This window comes from Vulpes vulpes, chromosome 7, assembly GCF_048418805.1.
Source record: "Vulpes vulpes isolate BD-2025 chromosome 7, VulVul3, whole genome shotgun sequence".
NCBI lineage: Eukaryota > Metazoa > Chordata > Mammalia > Carnivora > Canidae > Vulpes > Vulpes vulpes.
The window spans coordinates 88,332,254-88,350,562 of NC_132786.1; the positions used below are offsets into that span (position 1 = coordinate 88,332,254).

Sequence of the window (18,309 nt, forward strand, 5' to 3'; positions counted from 1 at the left end):
CCAAATAGCCAGTAAAACATTATTTCTGAGTTGTGTCTGGGAGGGTATTTCCTGAAGAAATTAGTGTCTGAAATCAGTAGGCCTTTACCAAATAGGTGGGTATCATCCAGTATGTTGAAAGCCCAAATAGAACAAAAAGGTGGGGGAAGAATGAATTTGCTCTCGTCCAGATCTGGGATGTCCACTCCTTCAGTCCTCAGATATTGGAGCTCCTGGTTATTGGGCCCTCAGACTCTAGGATTTACACCAGTGGCCTCCCAGTCTTCAGGTCTGGGTCTGCAAGTTATATCAGCTCCCCTGATTCTTAGACCTTGGAACTCTAACTGTATTACCCCACCAGTTTTCCTGGTTCTCCAGCTTACAGATGAGTGATGCTGGGGACTCCTTGGCTTCCACAACCATGTAAGCCAATTCCTGTAACAAATCTTCTCATACACACACACTCTTATGGTATTTATGGTTCTTTTGGTTCTGATTCTCTGGAGGATTCTAATATTGATACTCACAAATTAGAAAAGATGTAGAATTCTGTTTCCTCTTTTAATTCTTTTTTTTTTTTTTAGAGTGTCAAGGAAGTAATTCACATAATGTAGTTTATGAAGTAGCAAGGAAATTCTTTACAGTCAGCCTGGGGTTTCATTTGGTAGGTCTAAGTTTTGACCTTACAGCTATGAAATTCCAAGTCTGTGTTTGAATACATGACTACATGACTGAAAGAATAAGAATGAAATTATCAACAGTATGTACCATTTCAGCTTTTATTAGTAAAACAGAAAACTAAATTCAAGGCAACTGCTTTGTTCTTGCATCTGATCTGACCATATTACTGGAGACGGGATTCTTTTTTTTTTTTTTTAATTTTTATTTATTTATGATAGTCACACACACAGAGAGAGAGAGAGGCAGAGACACAGGCAGAGGGAGAAGCAGGCTCCATGCACCGGGAGCCTGACGTGGGATTCGATCCCGGGTGGAGACGGGATTCTTTAGGAGGACTTAAGTTTCAATATACAGACAGGTTTCATCAAAAGTGGGATATTGCAGTATTTCATAAGGTTAGGGAAATGAAATAAAAAAGAGAACAAGTTAAATATTAAAAATCACAGAAATCTCCCTCAAATATCAGGGGTTTACTATGACAGTCTTCAATGTGCTCATCAAGATCAATCATATTGCACAACCCCCAAAGGAAAAAACTGAGGAAACTCATGGGTAATTTTCACAGCTTCATTGTAAAGGCCAAGATCTGAAAAAAACATTTTAGCAAACATTTAGCAAAGATGTAACATTTATTTTATAAAAGATTTCTACCTATTTTTCTTTTCTTTGCCTTTTAGAGATCAACTTATTATCACAATCTATCTTCTAAAACAGACAAGGATCAAATATTTATCTGTGGCTCTAAAAAATAAAAGACATGGGGTATAGGCAACTATTCATTTTGATATGCATTCTCCAGGCAGCTCTTGCCTGGCTTTAGGTGTTTTGCATTATTTGATGCTTTTGATACATATGTTAAAACAAACAAAAAACCATTAAATTTTTGTTTGCAATATGTTTTGAGTCTCCCTTCCCACAAAGTAATCTTTACTGAATTTCCTACATATACAAGCATTACTTAAAAGTGGGCAAAAATGTTCTCCCATTTTCCTCTGGGTTCAGAAGATTCCACAGAAATTGAAAGATGGGGACAGCCCAGGTGGCTCAGCGGTTTAGCGCTGCCTTCAGCCCAGGGTGTGGTCCTGGAGACCTGGGATCAAGTCCCACATCGGGCTTCCTGCATGGAGCCTGCTTCTCCCTGTGCCTGTGTCTTTACCTCTCTCTCTCCCTGTGTCTCATGAATAAATAGAAAAAAAAAAAAAAAAAAAAAGAACTTGAAAGATGGTAGGACCGAGACTCAAGACCAAGACATCTCAAGCTAAAAATAAAATTGTTTTCCTTCTAATTACATGAAACTACTAAATACTAGAGTGCTTTATTTACCGAAAGGATGGTTATCTTCTTTAAACTGGACATATGATGCACACATAATGGTTGCCTTGGCCGTTACTCTTCCAACTACTTCCACGATTCCAGAGATTTCTTCATCAAGCTAACACACAAAGAACAAATCGTCAACTTGGTGTTGTCACATTTTTGGTTGATAACTGGGAAAATGGTTACAATTTACTAATTTTTCATTTCATGTAACAAAAACATCTTAAAATTTATCAATGCAAAAACTGAACCGTAAGTTGTTAAAAATGTTTGACTACTTAATGTCAGCATGTCCAGTCCTATTACCTTTAGCAGTAGTTTCAGGTCCAAAGATCCAGTTAAGTGTTTAGTTGAAGACAAAATCACTTAAAGATAGTGAGAATGTCCACCATTTCTACAAGGAATAGTTTGTTTAAAAAAACCCATTGAAAGGAAACTTCTATTTTCTATCTCTGTATTCTGTATATGTTAATCAAGTAGCACATGGATTTGTCTTCATAAAAAAAATTTTTTTTTGAGTACAATAAATGTAAAATCTTAGAACAAGTGATAACTGAAGGTTCATGTAAACAAAAATAGAAAATACAATTTTAAAAATGTAAAATTCTTGAGGAAGGATAAAACGATTTAAACAAAATATTTTTTTTTAAAGATTTTATTTATTTATTCATTAGAGACACAGAGAGAGAGAGAGGCAGAGACACAGGCAGAGGGAGAAGCAGGCTCCATGCAGGGAGCCCAATGTGGGACTCGATCCCAGGTCTCCAGGATCATGCCCCTGGGGCCGAAGGCAGGCGCCAAACCACTGAGCCACCCAGGGATCCCACAAAAGATTCTTTTAATGTGATTTTGTGGTCTTTCATAGGAATAGGAATTATCACCCAGTTAAGGGATGTATTAAAAAATCATGGAGCCCAAAGAATTACTGGTTAGAAATGTAAAGGGATACATAATGTAAGAAGAGGAGCTAAGTTTAATTTTAGAGCAGAGAAGTTTTTATAAGCTGGTCCTTTTATCCATCTACTCCAAGAATCAGAAACATCAGCAAAATACAGAATAAACTACAAGATACATAGAATTAATACTTAAACATACGGGCTCCATCAACTCAATGGTTCCATTTTTTCCTTCTCCATCTGAAAGAATAAACATTTTTCCAGTGGGATGAATCTAAAAGAGAAACACAGTATTAAAAAAACCAACCACATAAACAAAACAAACTTTAAAAATCTCATTAAAATAAAAATATTAAAAGTTTGACAGAAGATAAGCAAATTGACCCAAACATATTTAGTCAATGCACACAAATCAACGTGTTTTTTTTTTTTTTTTTTAAATCAACTGTTTTTGAACAAAACCTGGGGCCCCTGGATGGCTCAGTGGTTGAGCCTCTGCCTTTGGCTCAGGTCCTGATCCTAGGGTCCTAGGATGGAGTCCCCCAGCAGGCTTCTCACAGGGAGCTACTTCTCCTTCTGCCTGTGTCTCTGGCTCTTTCTGTGTGTCTCTCATGAATGAATGAATGAATGAATGAATGAATAAATAAATAAATAAATCTGGCAACCCTGTGCTAACAACAAATTAAAGGGGATCCATCCTAACGGTGGGATCTTCCAGTACTCCTGAGTTAAATAGTATATATTACACCACAGGGTGTGTTTTAAAACTTACACCTGCGGGGGTGGGGGGGGTGGGGTGGGGTGGGGTGGGGTGGGGGTGGTTCCTGCTTGGTTAGGTCCTAGAGCCTGGCACTCTTAACCTCAGGGTGGTGAGTTTGAGCTCTACCTTGAGGGTAGAGATTACTTAAAAAAAAAAAAAAATTAAGCATGATGAAGTAAAGAGAACTGGTTGTCAGAAGACTTGGGTTCTACTACAGATGTAAAGAGTGTGGTGAGATCTGGTTTGAGGCTGTGGCCTTAAGCAGTTAACCATACACTACTCCTACCCAGTTTCCCCTACCTGTGGGGTCGAGCAACACCTATTTCAGGATCAAGGCTGGAATGAGCTGCTAAGAGTTTACCCTAGACCCCCCCCCCTCCGCCACCCCCTCCCAAGCTTTCTCGGTTCACGGATTCCCAAGCTTTGGGCCTGCCCGTCATCAGTGGGGTGAAGGTGCTGCACTCTAACACCGGCAGAAGAAAACAGACTGCTGTGGGGTCTGGAAGGGGCGATCGAAGAAAGTTCATGGCGAAGTGACTTGAACGAGAAAACGAAGTTTGAGAGAAGACGGAACTGCATGACGAACAGAGCAGCTGAAACGTCTGGCTAAAGTAAGACACGTAGAGTCAGGTCTCTAGTTTTCTTCCCGTTATCTACAAAATAGAGGCCAGAGCGGAGGGCGCCAGGACTTAGGACCCAGCGCTTTCGGAAACGTCACGACGCCGCGCCATAAAACTGGCGCCAAAATGGGGCTGCAGTGCCTGAAAAGAGCGCAAAAAGTCCCCTTGCGTAAAACGAAGCCCCTAGGAGCGCAGCGATGCTCCACAGCCCGTCCTCCTTCACCCTCCCTTCCCACCCCAGGCTGCCGCCCCGCGGCCACGCGGCCCCCCTCGTCCCCCCGGTGCAAAGCACGGAGCCCAGGGCAGCGACGGCGCGCACCTTTTCCAGCCTCCCCACGAAGCAGACCGGCTTGTCGATGAACTGAGCTAGCATGCTGGCATTGATGCGCGACTTGGGCAACTCCATGACGTCCACCATGGCTGCGGCGCGAGCCCCGCGGCCGGCAGGAAACCGACGACCGAAGCGGCGCGCCCTGCGGCGACCGGGGGGCGCGGGACGCCGGCGCCAATCGGCGGAGGCCGGCACTCTCCCTCCACCAATCAAAGGCGCGGGAATTGCGATCGCGATCGCGCAGCCCCCGGAGCGGCCCCGGCAGGGAGGGCCGCTTCCGGAAGTGGGGATCGGCTGCCTAGTGACGCGCGGCGTCCCGGAAGTTGCCCGGGACCTCGGCGGACTGGGCCGCGGAGGCGGGGCTTGGACGGGGCGGGCAGGCGGCTGCCGCCCGGCGAGATCCCGGAAGCAGGGTGTTGGGCTCCTGTGCGGCGGCGGCGGGGGACTGCGGCGCGAGCCTCAGGTAGCTCTTCTCGCGGGAGGCGCCGCAACCGCGCTGTTTCCCTCTCTCCCCCTCCGTCGGCGGATGCGGAAGAGAGAGGCGGGACTCGGGTCCTGCCCTGCCGCGGCTTTCTCGGTGCTGCGCACCGGCTCTTCGCGGTTCCCCGCCTCCCTCCCCGCGTCCCGGATCTGCGTGGGGAGCGCGGGGTTCGTGCTGCAGTCGAGGGGTCGGGTGTGTTTTGACACCGGCCCCTCCTGGGGACGGCAGGCGGGGTCGCCGGTGACCCTTCACTGCCTCTGTCGGGCTCCTGCCGCTCACCCGCAGAGTCTGTGACTTAACGGCTCAAGCTGCGTCACTTGCCCTTCTGTCCCTCACCTGTTAGCAGAAGGGTTGACCTGATTATTTCTAGGACCCTTTCTAGCCCTGACAGCCTGGCCGCCCTAAGGACGTGAGACCTCCTCCGTGTTAGCAACAAACTAGCTTTTGGGAACGGGTTGTGGTTGGGGGCGCGGGGGGGGGGGGATCACCGAGCTGGGAGAGGAGACGAATTTAAAGAATTGTTAGGTCCTGGACCGGTGAGCTCCTCCTTGAGATATGATTTCCCTATCAAAAAAACAAAGGGGTTAGACAGCATGATCGTTTTTGCAAAATCCCTGCGAAGTTTTTGCCCATGTGGTTCACGGACCCGTCCTAACTTCCCGGGGATGTTCCCCCCGTTGCTCCTCGCGCCCCAGGACTTGGAGGCAGGGAAGATCACCTGTTTCAGGGACCTGCGGGAGGAGGGGGATTCTTGAATCTGTCGCTGGTTCATGTTTTTGTTTTTGTTTTGTAGGTTTGGGGACTTTTTTGCTGGGATTGGTACCGCCTTGCCAGGAATTTTCTAGAATGAACGCTCATTAAAAAATGGGGGGGAAACCAACAACTTTTCGTTTGGAAAATGAGTGTGGATTTTCCTAAAACCTCCAGGTTGTCACTATTCAAATTTAGGTACTAGACGGAGTCTCCCAGGATTCTCCCAATTTTGTCTCATAGTTGCTTTAAGCAAAGACGATTCTTTTTGAGACTTCATGCTGCAATTTAAGATAGAGATCTAAGCACCTTAATTAAAGGATAGGCTCCCTCAGTGTTTATTTAGCTGAATATGTTTGTCTTTTAATTCCATGGTCACTAAAACAGATTTAAAGGATTCCGTTAGTACGGTGCATGTTGTTTGTTGTATTGCAAGAATGGTTGTATTTTGTACAAATCAATCGAGTCTGCATTTTTTTGAGCAAAGCCTTGACGTCTTTTGCACTTCGGAGTTGCTTTGGAAAACAAATTGATGTTCATTATATACCATAGATAGAGGGTACCCATGAATATCTTTAATAGCAGCCCTTAACCTGTCAGATGCTAATGTCATTATTTTATTATACTTAAAACATCACTTTTACATACCAGTGGCCTTTTCTTAAAATTAAAAAAAAAAACAAAGATGAAGACTTAGAAGATAATTTTAAACATCATTTTTTTGGATATTTTTTTAGTATTTTTTTGTATTTTTTAAATATTTATTTATTCATGGAGACAGAGGAGGGCGGGTGGAGAGGGGCAGAGACACAGGCAGAGAGAGAAGCAGGCTCCATGCAGGAGGGCGGACATGGAACTCGAATCCAGGACTCCAGGATCGCGCCCCGGGCTGAAGGCGGCGCTAAACCGCTGAGCCACTGGGGCTGCCCATGAGTGATTTAAAATGTATTATGCAATACATAATGCACATAGACGAGTATATATAGCTATTATGTATCCTTTCCAGAGAAATTAGATGAACTCACATGGATCCCTCATTCATCTTAAGAAACGTAACTTACGGGCAGCCCTAGTGGCTCAGCGGTTTAGCGACGCCTTCAGCCCGGGGCGCGATCCTGGAGTCCCGGATTCGAGTCCCATGTCAGGCTCCCTGCATGGACTGGAGCCTGCGTCTCCCTCTGCCTGTGTCTCTTTCTCTCTCTCTCTATGTCTCTCATGCATAAACAAATAAAATCTTAAAAAAAAAAGAAATGTAACTTAGCCAGTTAGTAGTTTGCACTTCTTCAGTTAAATCCTCCTCTAGAGGAACCACAAATAAACACTATCTTGACTTTTTTGTTAAGCACCCTAGGCTTTTCTATATAGTTTTATCACACATCTCTGTATTCTTAAATGGTACGTTTCATTTTGCTGGGTTTGACCTTTATATAAATGGAATCATACCATATATATCCTCTGACTTGTTTCTTTTGTTTGTTTTGAGATTAATCCATGTTGGCATATGTGGGTAGAGTTCATTCTTTTCATTCAGCTATTTTGCTCTGTTATTGGCTGACATTTTGCTTGTTTACAGTTCTTTTCTGTTGCTGTGAATGTTCTTGTACCTATTAGTTGGAGCAGTTGTGCAAAGGTATATTAGTAGAATTGCTGGAAGATAGTGTGTGCATCTTCAGCTATACTAGTAAAATCAAATACAGTTAACCTTTAAACAACAGGTTTGAACTGCCTGGGTCTACTTCTATGCATATTTCTTCAATAAATATAGTACAGTACTGTAGATATATTTTCTCATGATTTTCTTAATATTTTCTTTTTTTCTGGCTTACATATTGTAAGAATACAGCATATAATATGTATAACATACAAAGTATACATTAATCAATTGTTTATGGCTTCTGGTAAGGCTTCCTTTTAATAGATTATTAGTAGTTAGGTTTTGGGGAGAGTCCAGAATTATATGTGGATTTTCAACCGTAGGGGTGGATGGGATGCATATACCAACCACCGTTGTTCAAGGTCAACTGTACTGTGCTAGAAATAGTTGTACCAATGTATTCTTTTATCAGAAGTATAGGAGAATTTCAGTTGATCCATATTTTTGGCAACTCTTAAAAGTTTTTTTTACCCCTGATCCGATGGATGTAAAGTGGTTTCATATTGTCGTCTTAATTTGCTTTCCCTGATTACTAAAAGATTGAACAGGGGCACCTGGGTGGCTCAGTGGTTGACCATCTGGCTTGGGCTCAGGTCATGATCCTAGAGCCCTGGGATCAAGTCCCACATTGGGCTCCTGGCAGGGAGCCTACTTTTCCCTCTGCCTGTGTCTCTGCCTCTCTTTCTATGTGTCTCATGAATAAAGAAATAAAATCTTTAAAAAAAAATTGAACTTTTCAAATATTTAATGGCTAGTTGTGTTTGTCATTTTGTTGTTATTGGGGTCTTTTTCTTTTTTCCTTTCTTTCATTGGAAAGAGTTCTTTTAATATAGTTAAAATGCTTTTCCCTTTTGTTTAATATAGTTGAAAAAGTCCATTAAAAAAATCTAAGAATAGGAACTCCTGGGTGGCTCAGCGGTTAAATGCCTGCCTTCGGCTCAGGCCGTGATCCTGGAGTCCCAGGATCAAGTCCCACATCAGGCTCCCTGCATGGAGCCTGCTTCTCCCTCTGCTTGTGTCTCTGCCTCTTTCTCTGTGTCATTCTCATGAATAAATAAATAAAATCTTTAAAAAATTAGGAATGTTTTCATATTAAATACATTATATATATTTATTTATTACTATTCTTTAAATATTTTATTTATTGATGAGAGACACAGAGAGAAAGAGGCAGAGACATAGGCAGAGAGGGAGAAGCAGGCTCCCTGCCGGAAGCTCGATGTCGGACTCGATCCCGGGACCTCGGGATCACAACCTGAGCCAAAGGCAGACGCCCAACCACTGAGCCACCCAGGCATCCCGACATTATATATTTAAAACTGTAGTTTTGCCTTTCCTTTTTAAAAAATACTCCATCATTTAGAATTGCATTTTTATGCATGTTGTCAGGTAGGTATCCAATTTCTTTTGTTTTTTTCATTTCCGTTGTCCCAGCATTATTTATTGATTACATCACCATTTGCAACCAACCTTTGGCATCACCTAAGTTTTCATCTCTGTGTGTGTGCTCCTCGGCTCCAGTTCTGTTCCATCGGTCTATTTGTCCCTGCACCAGGACCACTCTCTTCAGTACTGTAGTCTTATGATCATTTTTGATGTCTGGGGGGCAAATTTTTTGTCTTGCTGTGTTCTTCAGGAGTGACTTTGTTATTCTTGCCTCTCTGTGACTGTCTATAAATTTAGCTTATTGAGGTCAATGAAAAACCATGTTGAGATTTGATCATAGTTGCATCAAATCTTTGGATTGATTTCAGAAGTAACATCTTAACAACCACTCTTACTCTTCTTGACCTAATTAACATCCTTCCAAAAAATTTCATAATTTTCTATGCAAAATTTTTGACTTTTAGATTAGATTTACTCCTAGCTACCTTGCTGTTGTTGCTAATATAAAAAGTATATATGTATATATATATATATATATATATATATATAAAGGTAAAGATTTTAACTGATTGTTGCAGGTATACAGAAGTGCATTTGACTTCTTTCTGGCCATCCTGCTAAATTTTTATTTCTAGTAATATACTGTAGGATTCTTTTGGGTTTTCTAGTCATATGTGAATAATTATAGATTTATTTCTTAACCACTCTTGCATATTTTATTATTATTATTTTGCCTTTACCCAGTTTAGAGCTTCCAGTACCATTTGCATAGAAGTAGTGTTTCAGGTAAGATGGTGCTTGACTGTATAAGTTAAAATATCTTAAATACTCAAAGTCTTAGTTTCACATGTTAAAAAAGTCCAGAGGCATGCAACTCAGCATACAGCTGTGTGGTAATGCCTCTAAGATATCAGGGACCCAGGTTCCTTTTGTCTTTCTCATCTATGATTCTCAATATCTGGCTCCATCCTTAAGCTCACTTCATAGGCCAGGAGAGGTGCTGAGCACCAGCCATCTTGTCTCCTTTCCAGGCAGTGAAGTGGGCAGGCAAAAGGGACACATCTCCCTGTAAGGAGCCTTTCTGAAAGTTCCCACAACTTGAAGTTCTACTATTAGGTTAAAGACTTTCCCTTCTATTCCTGCTTTGATAAGAGTTTTAATTGAGTGGCTGTGGATGTTTGATCAGAGCTATTTTTTTTTCCATAATTGAGATGATTGAAATGAATATATTTTCCAGTATTAACCCACTCTTGCATTCCCAGAAGAAACACAAGTTGGTTATATTTTCATTTATTATGTATTTCTGGATTTGGCTTGCTATTGTTTTGTTCAGGATTTTTGTATCCATATACATGAGTGAGTAATTTTTCTTTCTTGTATAGTCTTTGTATTAGTAAGGGTATACAAGGATATACAAGGATATACATGGCCTCATGAAATGAGTTGTGGAGTTTCCTGTATTCTCCAGGATTTTTTGTGAAGCTGGAATTATCTGTTCATTGACTGTTAGAATTCATGTTTAAAACATTCTGGGGGACAGCCTGGGTGGCTTAGTGGTTTAGCACTGCCTTCAGCCCAGGGTATAATCCTGGAGACCCAGGATGGAGTCCCATATCAGGCTCCCTGCATGGAGTCTGCTTCTCCCTCTGCCTGTGTCTCTGTCTGTGTGTGTGTGTGTGTCTCATGAATAAATAAATAACATCTTAAAAAAAATAAAAAATAAAACATTCTGGGTCTCTACCTATTGCTTTAGGCATATCCCACAAGTTTTCGTTCTATCAAGTTCTAAATATTTTTGAGTTTCCAACATATTTCTTTTTTTTGACTCATAGGTTTTTATTTCCAAATGTAGAGGTTTTATTTATTAAATTTTATTGTGTTGTTAATTTTTAACATAATTGCATTATAATCAAATGAAGTGTTCTGATACTAGTGCTTTAAACGTATATGAGATTTGCTTTAAGGCTTATCAAGCACGTTTTGTAAATGTTTCACATATGCTTAAAAAATGGTATTTTCCAGTTGTTGGATCAAGCTTGTTAATTGCAGTATTCTTTTTTTTTTTTTTAATTTAATTTATTTATAGAGACACACACACACACACACAGAGGCAGAGACACAGGCAGAGGGAGAAGCAGGCTCCATGCAGGGAGCCCGACGTGGGACTCGATCCTGGATCTCCAGGATCACACCCCGGGCTGCAGGCAGTGCTAAACCACTGCGCCACTGGGGCTGCCCAGTTAATTGCAGTATTCAACTATTTCATCTACCTTTTGTCTAGCTAATGTTTCAAAAATTGAGATAATTGTATTAAAAGTATTTTACAGGGGATCCCTAGGTGGCTCAGTGGTTTGGCGCCTGCCTTTGGCTCAGGGTGCGATCCCGGGATCGAGTCCCCCGTCGGGCTCCCTGCACGGAGCCTGCTTCTCCCTCTGCCTGTGTCTCTGCCTCTCTCTGTCTCTCTGTCTATCATGAATAAATAAATAAAATATTTAAAAAATAAATAAAAGTATCTTACAGATAGTAGCAGTGGCAGTTTCTCCTTGATTCTGATGATTAAAAAAAAATTTTATTGGAGTTCAATTTGCCAACATGAAACATAACACCCAGTGCTCATCCTGCCAAGTGCCCCCCTCAGTGCCCATCACCCGGTCACCCCAACCCCCTGCCTACTTGCCCTTCCACTACCCCTTGTTCATTTCCCAGAGTTAGGTGTCTCTCATGTTCTGTCACCCTCACTGATATTTTCACTCATTTTCTCCCCTTTCCTTTTATTCCCTTTCACTAATTTTTATATTCCCCAAGTGAATGAGACCATATAATGTTTGTCCTTTTCCAATTGACTTATTTCACTCAGCATAATACCCTCCAGGTCCCTCCATGTCGATGCAAATAGTGGGTATTTGTATTTCTAATGGCTGAGTAATATTCCATTATATACATAGACCACAGCTTCTTTATCCATTCATCTTTCGATGGACACCGAGGCTCCTTCCACAGTTTGGCTATTGTGGACATTGCTGCTAGAAACATCAGGGTGCAGGTGTCCTGGCGTTTCCCTGCATCTGTATCTTTGGGGTAAATCCCCAGCAGTGCAATTGCTGGGTCATAGGGCAGATCTATTTTCAACTCTTTGCTGAACCTCCACACAGTTTTCCAGAGTGGCTGCACCAGTTTACATTCCCACCAACAGTGCACACCCTCTTTCTCCCCTTTCCCACATCCTCTCCAACATTTGTTGTTTCCTGCCTTGTTAATTTTCCCCATTCTCACTGGTGTGAGGTGGTATCTCATTGTGGTTTTGATTTGTATTTCCCTGATGGCCAGTGATGTGGAGCATTTTCTCATGTGCTTGTTGACCATGTCTATGTCTTCCTCTGTGAAATTTCTGTTCATGTCTTTTGCCCATTTCATGATTGGATTGTTTGTTTCTTTGCTGTTGAGTTTCATAAGTTTTTTATAGATCTTGGATACTAGTCCCTTATCTGATACGTCATTTGCAAATATCTTCTCCCATTCTGTAGGTTGTCTTTTAGTTTTGTTGACTGTTTCTTTTGCTGTGCAGAAGCTTCTTATCTTTATGAAGTCCCAATAATTCATTTTGCTTTTGTTTCTCTTGCCTTATTCTGACGATTTGTATAATCTATTTTTGAAGATTTATTATTCAACACATACAAGGTAGGGATTTTGAAGTAAAATGATGAGATGAAGTAACGACTATCTCAAAGCATGCTTTTCAGCTTGACTTTAATTTTGTCAGCTACTTCTATAGACACAGCTTTTGGTTAGAATTTGTATCTTTTTTTCCATCCTGTGCTTCACCAGGGGGAGACAGGGTGTGGATGCTCATTTCTTTCTCTCTCCTGTGGCCTATCAGAAAGCTGACTTGGCAGGTCTCAGCTTTAGGGAAGAATAGGCTGATAGCAGCCTGTGCGGCCCAGTGGTTCCCTTCCCTTAACAAGGCACTGCCTTCACTAGGAGGTGTCCATTGTGACAGAAGTGCCCAAAGGTGTGGGGCTGGATTCCTTTCTGTGGCAACACTGGTGTTTGGCAGATCACGAGTGCATTGCCACTTTTCTGTTATATTTTCTCGTGTAAAATATTCATATTGTATAGGGTACTTGTATTTGGGTGTGTGTTGACCTGATAACTTTCAACTTTTCTATGTCCTCCTATTTTAGATGTGTCCCTTGTAAACAGTGCATATAGCTGGAGGTTTAGTTTTTCTTTTGTCTATTTACATTGATTGTGGCTACTGATATTTTTGGATTTGTTTCTATAACCATTTTGTGCATCTTGTGTGTTCTGCTTTTCCTGTTGTCTGTTTTTTCTTGTCCTTTGCTTTCTTTTAAAAGGCAAGTTAACTTGCCTTTTTAATTTTTTTCCTTAATTCCATTTTATTCCTTTGTATTAGTTCAAATGTGTATTGCTTTTACAATTTTTATGGTCATCTTTTAATATGTCTATTAAAGTCTTAAGTTACTTTACTCTGTGTCAAGCAAAGAACCTATATCTCCATTTACCTTTTTCCCTATTTTAAAAAAATATTTCTGTATTTATTTTAAGGGAGAGAATGAGAGCAGGGAGAGGAGCAGAGAGAGAGGGAGAGAAAAACTCAAGCAGTCTCTGTGCTGAGTGTGGAGCTCCACTTGGGGCTTGACCTCATGACCCCAAGCAAGATCATGACCTGAGGCAAAATCAAGAGTCAGATGCTTCAACCCACTGAGCCACCCAAGCACCCCTTCCTATTTTTTAAAAAAGATTTATTTATTTATTCACAAGAGACAGAGAGGTAGAGACACAGGCAGAGGGAGAAGCAGGCTCCCCACAAAGAGCCCAATGTAAGACTCGATCCTGGACCCTGGGATCACTCCCTGAGCTGAAGGCAGACGCTCAACTGCTGAGCCATCCAGGTGTCTCACCCCTTCCTATTTTTATGCTGCTGTCTAGAGTTTTAGTTCTGTCTTGATTTCTTATAACTCCACAAACTTGGCATCATTATTGCTTTATGCAGTTGCTGTTACTTGGAATTATTCACATATTTATCACTTATAACTTAGTTTTACGTTTCACCCTTTTTTCTGGTATTATTTCTCTTCTTTTTGAATCTTTGGTTATAAACTTTATTGGTCCCGTTTTTCTGAATATGTTTATTTTATCATTGTTCTCAAAAGATAAGTTTGCCTCTTCTTTCTGTGGAATAGAGTTCTAAGCAAACAGTTACTTTCTTTCAAAACTACTTTTGTATTGTTTTACCCTTATAATACTTTTCCTTAGAACTGTGACTATGTTGTAAGCTGTCACATCTCTTTATCTGCTTGATCCTCAGTTTGTCTTTGGTGTGATCCTTAGTTTGTCTTTGGTGTTCTGCAATTTTACTGTGTAATGTATCCTGATATGGGTTTCTCTCATTTAGTTTGCTGGCTGATATATTGTGCTTCAGGAATCTGATAATTTTTGTCTTTATCAGTACTGGGATGTTTTTAACCATTATTGCTTTGAATACTGCCTCTCTCCTATAATCTAGATCCTTCTGGAACTCAGAAGTAAGAAGTATATTCTCATGTGCTGTTGACCTCTGTTTTAGGATTCATTGGTTTTGATTCTTTGTGTTGAATTCTGGATAATATCTTTCATATCTTCCAGTTTACTAATTCCTTATGCAGTTGTGAGTCATTTGCTCTATCTAAATGCCCTAATTTCTTTCTTTCTTTTCTTTCCTGTTTGGTTCTTTTTACAAATCTTAGTAGTTCTTATTGATATTATTTTGTCATTGTTTCAGGTTTCCTTTTATTCAAATATTACAGAATATATGATGAATCTGTTTATAATTTAGTTTTGCTACCCAGGGTCTTTATGGGTCTCATTCTGTAGGGTTTTGGATTCTGTTGACTTTTCCTTGCTGTGACTTGTTTCTTCATTTGTATTGTAATTTTTGATTATGAGCTCATGTTTCTTGGAAGTTTTTGGTGAATTCCTTGAGATTTAGTTTGAGAGTTTGTTTCTTCACAGATTTGTGTTTCCTACTTCCCTAGGTGTTTGGGCCCCAGAGGTTGTCCTTGTCCCTGTGGAGCATGGGTCATTAAAACCCAGACTTTTGCCATCAGAAATCAGCAGTGGCCACTGGGTAAATAGTAGCTTTAGGACTTGCATATACTCCTGTGGATTTGTAGGTTTATATCCTTTCTGGCTTGTATAGGATTTCTTTAGTCTTTTGTTGGCTTGGGCATACATTAAAAAAAGGCATATTTATATTTAAGACATTACCACAAATACTCTTCATCCTTTCACACAATCAAAAACAAATATAAGCTGGTTTAGAATGTGCATTCATTAGATAGGATTTCAAAAGATATAAAATGTGTCAGGAAGCATAGTAATGAATTCTGGGTCAGTTGGACTTCTTGGTCAGTCCCCTTTGTGTGATTCATGGAAATTTGAGTCAGACTTTGACATATGGTTGACAGAGCTATTGCCAGTTTTTATCTTATGTTTCTTTTTGTGCATTTTGATGAAAACAGGAAGGAGGTAAAACAGCCAGCTTTCTTGTTTTCTCAGAAGTCTGAAGCAAGTGTTAAGACAGATAGCAGTACTTTATGACTAGACTATTAGCAACTTGTTAGGCACTTAACAGTGCTAGTGCCAGTTTTACACAGGACTCAGCACCCATGCTTTGTACCCACTGGCATGGGAGAGGTGATAGAGAAGCAGGTCAAGATGCAGCAACTAGACTGGGTACTTCTTTTGGAGAAAGTGCCTTGTCTTTTTTTTTCCTCTAGGGTTTAGCACAATGCCTGGCTGGTATTTGGCCTTCAGAACATCTTGGTTGAATGAATTAAAAAGTGAGCAGTTGAAGAAGCAACTGAATTTTAGCAATTTATTTATTTATTTATTTAGTTTTTTAAGTAGGCTCCAGGTCCATCATGTGGCTTGAACTCATGATGCTAAGATTGAGAGTCATATGCTCTATGGATGGAGCCAGCCAGGCACCCCATAACAGTTTGCTTTTATTTAGAGATGAAGTAAAGACTTGTGATGATACATTTAGGTTGTTTTGAAAGTCAAAGGACCCCTTCTTTTTTGTGAGGGGACAGGGAGAGGACCGCCCTGTATGCATCAGGCAGCAAGTTCTTGCCAGACAGTGAATCTGCTGGTACCTTGATCATGAACTTCCCAGCCTCCAGAATTATGAAATATAAATCTACTGTTTGTAAGTTAAAGAGAAGAAAAGAAAAGAAAATGACAGACTTTTATAGGCAATTTTGTGAGTGAGTCCTTTTGGAAGTTGAATGTGTTGGCTCCTGTTGTGTGTTAAATATATTTAAGTGAGCAGATAGAGCAATTTGAAAACCTGCCCTGAAAGTTTTATTATTATTTTAATCTATTTTTTTATTCATTCTAGGTTTCCCTGTGCTGTAGAGAGTTGTAAAGAGGTATGACTTTACACCATTCTCCCTTAAGACAGAATTCTCCCATAGAACATTATTTAAATATGCCCCAGGCTATTTTTTTGTGAAAAGATGCTTTAAAAGAAAAGATTTTATTTATTTATTCATGAGAGAAACAGAGAGAGAGAGGCAGAGACACAGGCAGGGAGAAGCAGGCTCCATGCAGGAAGCTTGATATGGGACTAGATCCCAGGATCATACCCTGGGCCAAAGGCAAAAGCTCAACCACTGAGTCACCCAGGTATCCCAAGAGATGCTTTTTTTTAAAATTTTTTTAATATTTTTATTATGATAGTCAGAGAGAGAGAGAGAGAGGCAGAGACACAGGCAGAGGGAGAAGCAGGCTCCATGCACCGGGAGCCCGACGTGGGACTCGATCTTGGGTCTCCAGGATCGCGCCCTGGGCCAAAGGCAGGCGCCAAACCGCTGCGCCACCCAGGGATCCCCCCCAAGAGATGCTTTTTGATAGAGTTGTCTGAAGTCTTTTTCAGAATGTTTTTCATTTCAGAGTAGCAATGTTGAGTACAGTGGTTAGAAATTCGTATTGTGTTCCTAGGAATCTGTGTTATTTAAAGCAAAACTTAACTAGTTTTGGGACACCTGGCTGGCTCAGTTGGTAGAGCATGTGACTCTTGATCTTGGGGTTGTGAATTCGAGTCCAATGTCGGGGGTACAGTTTAATTTAAAAAAATCATTAAAAAAATTCTTGAATGGCTTTTTTTTTTTGGTGGCAGTTATACAGAATTATGTGGTAGCTCTTCTCAAACATAAAAATTTATTATTGTATCATTACATTAGAAGAGTCAGGGTAACACTAAAACTTGACTCAAAATTAAGCTTTTGGTCAGTGAATAAGATCCAAATGATAGAAATTCTAAGTGAAATTTGTTTAAGCTCTTGAAAGGCAGCACCTTTGTCTTCTAAATTTCTGTATCTCCCCATACTACTTAGCATCTTTCTTTAGAAAAAAAATAAATCTATAGTTTTCACATATCACCACATTAAAGAGGGAATTAAAAAAATAAAACCTCTTGAAATTAAGATGTCTGCTGACTGGAGTACATCACATATTAGGTAATCACACCCATCTGTAGAGGAGCAGGTTATAGTGAAGAATTATCTGGCCAAATACTAAGAGTGAAGAGCTTGAGAAACCCTGGTTTAATGTAATGGGAGATTTTACCTTCCTTCCTGCCCCTCGCCACCGGCTGCCAATTTTAAGTTCTAGTTAGTTAACATACAATGAAGTATTGGTTTCTTGAGTAGAATTCAGTGGTTCATCACTTACATACAACACCCAGTACTCATCATAACAAGTGCCGTCCTTGTTAGGATGAGCATTACCTACCCATGATGATATCCATCACCCATCTAGACCATCTCCTACCCATCTCCCTCCATTAACCCTCAGTTTATTCTCTATCTTAAGAGTCTGTTATGATTTGTTTCCCTTTCTCCTTTTTTCCCCTCCTCCCATATGTTCATCTGTTTTGTTTCTTAAATTGCACATATGAGTAAAATCACATGGTATTTGTTTTTCTCTGATTTATTTCACTTAGCATTATACCTTCTAGCTCTATCCACATCATTGCAAATGCAAGATTTCATTCTTTTTGATGGCTGGGTAATATTCCACTCTATCTATCTATCTATCTATCTATCTATCTATCTATCTATCTATCTCACATCTTTATCCATTCATCAGTCAGTGGATGTTTGGGCTTTTTCCATAGTTACTGCTGTGAACATCAGGGTGCATGTACCCCTTTGAATCTGTATTTTTGTATTCTTGGGTAAATACCTAGTACTGTAATTGCTGAATACTTGGGTTGTTCTATTTTTAACTTTTTGAGGAACCTCCATACTTTTTCCAGAATGGCTACAGTTCGCATTCCTACCAACAGTGCAAGAGAGTTCACCTTTCCCCATGTCCTGGCTAATACCTTTTGTTTCCTGTGTTGTTAGTTTTAGCCATTGTGACAGGTATGAGATGGTATCTCATTGTG

General features: G+C 40.6%; 2 protein-coding genes across 13 annotated transcripts in view; one reads left to right on the top strand and one right to left on the bottom strand.

Annotated features, from left to right (window-relative positions):
* Positions 1-841: 841 nt before the first annotated feature.
* RPA3 (replication protein A3) lies at positions 842-4,714 on the bottom strand. 3 transcript variants are annotated; one of them, XM_072764403.1, is made up of 5 exons: positions 4,573-4,714; positions 4,102-4,286; positions 3,073-3,147; positions 1,984-2,092; positions 842-1,246 (listed from the first exon to the last, which is right to left on the bottom strand). In XM_072764403.1, the coding sequence occupies exons 2-5, from the start codon at positions 4,210-4,212 to the stop codon at positions 1,164-1,166; spliced, it is 378 nt and encodes a 125-aa protein (XP_072620504.1). In that variant the 5' UTR covers positions 4,213-4,286; positions 4,573-4,714; the 3' UTR covers positions 842-1,163. The 3 variants fall into 3 exon arrangements, with proteins under 3 accessions (XP_072620504.1, XP_072620505.1, XP_025859612.1); XM_072764404.1 differs by having other exon boundaries at positions 4,102-4,394; positions 4,573-4,693; XM_026003827.2 differs by lacking the exon at positions 4,102-4,286 and having other exon boundaries at positions 4,573-4,706.
* Positions 4,625-18,309, top strand: part of UMAD1 (UBAP1-MVB12-associated (UMA) domain containing 1) — a 254,545-nt gene continuing 240,860 nt past the window's right edge. For 3 of the 10 annotated variants that reach the window (XM_072764397.1, XM_026003822.2, XM_026003824.2), the window contains exon 1: positions 4,625-5,047. In XM_072764397.1, coding sequence (XP_072620498.1) covers positions 4,625-5,047 — 423 coding nt within the window. Of the gene's footprint in view, positions 5,048-5,450; positions 5,475-16,257; positions 16,289-18,309 lie in introns of those variants that run through there. The other 7 variants (XM_026003826.2, XM_072764400.1, XM_026003823.2 and 4 more) reach the window with 5 other exon arrangements.

What these genes read in the sequence shown, in the direction of transcription:
- RPA3 (XM_072764403.1), bottom strand. Translation starts at nt 4,212, where the DNA reads ATGCAGTTCCGTCTTCTCTCAAACTTCGTTTTCTCGTTCAAGTCACTT. An exon ending in GTCTGTTTTCTTCTGCCGGT is followed by an intron (nt 3,148 to 4,101) that starts GTTAGAGTGCAG and finishes TTTCTCTTTTAG; the next exon opens with ATTCATCCCACTGGAAAAAT. An exon ending in CCATTGAGTTGATGGAGCCC is followed by an intron (nt 2,093 to 3,072) that starts GTATGTTTAAGT and finishes TTTGTGTGTTAG; the next exon opens with CTTGATGAAGAAATCTCTGG.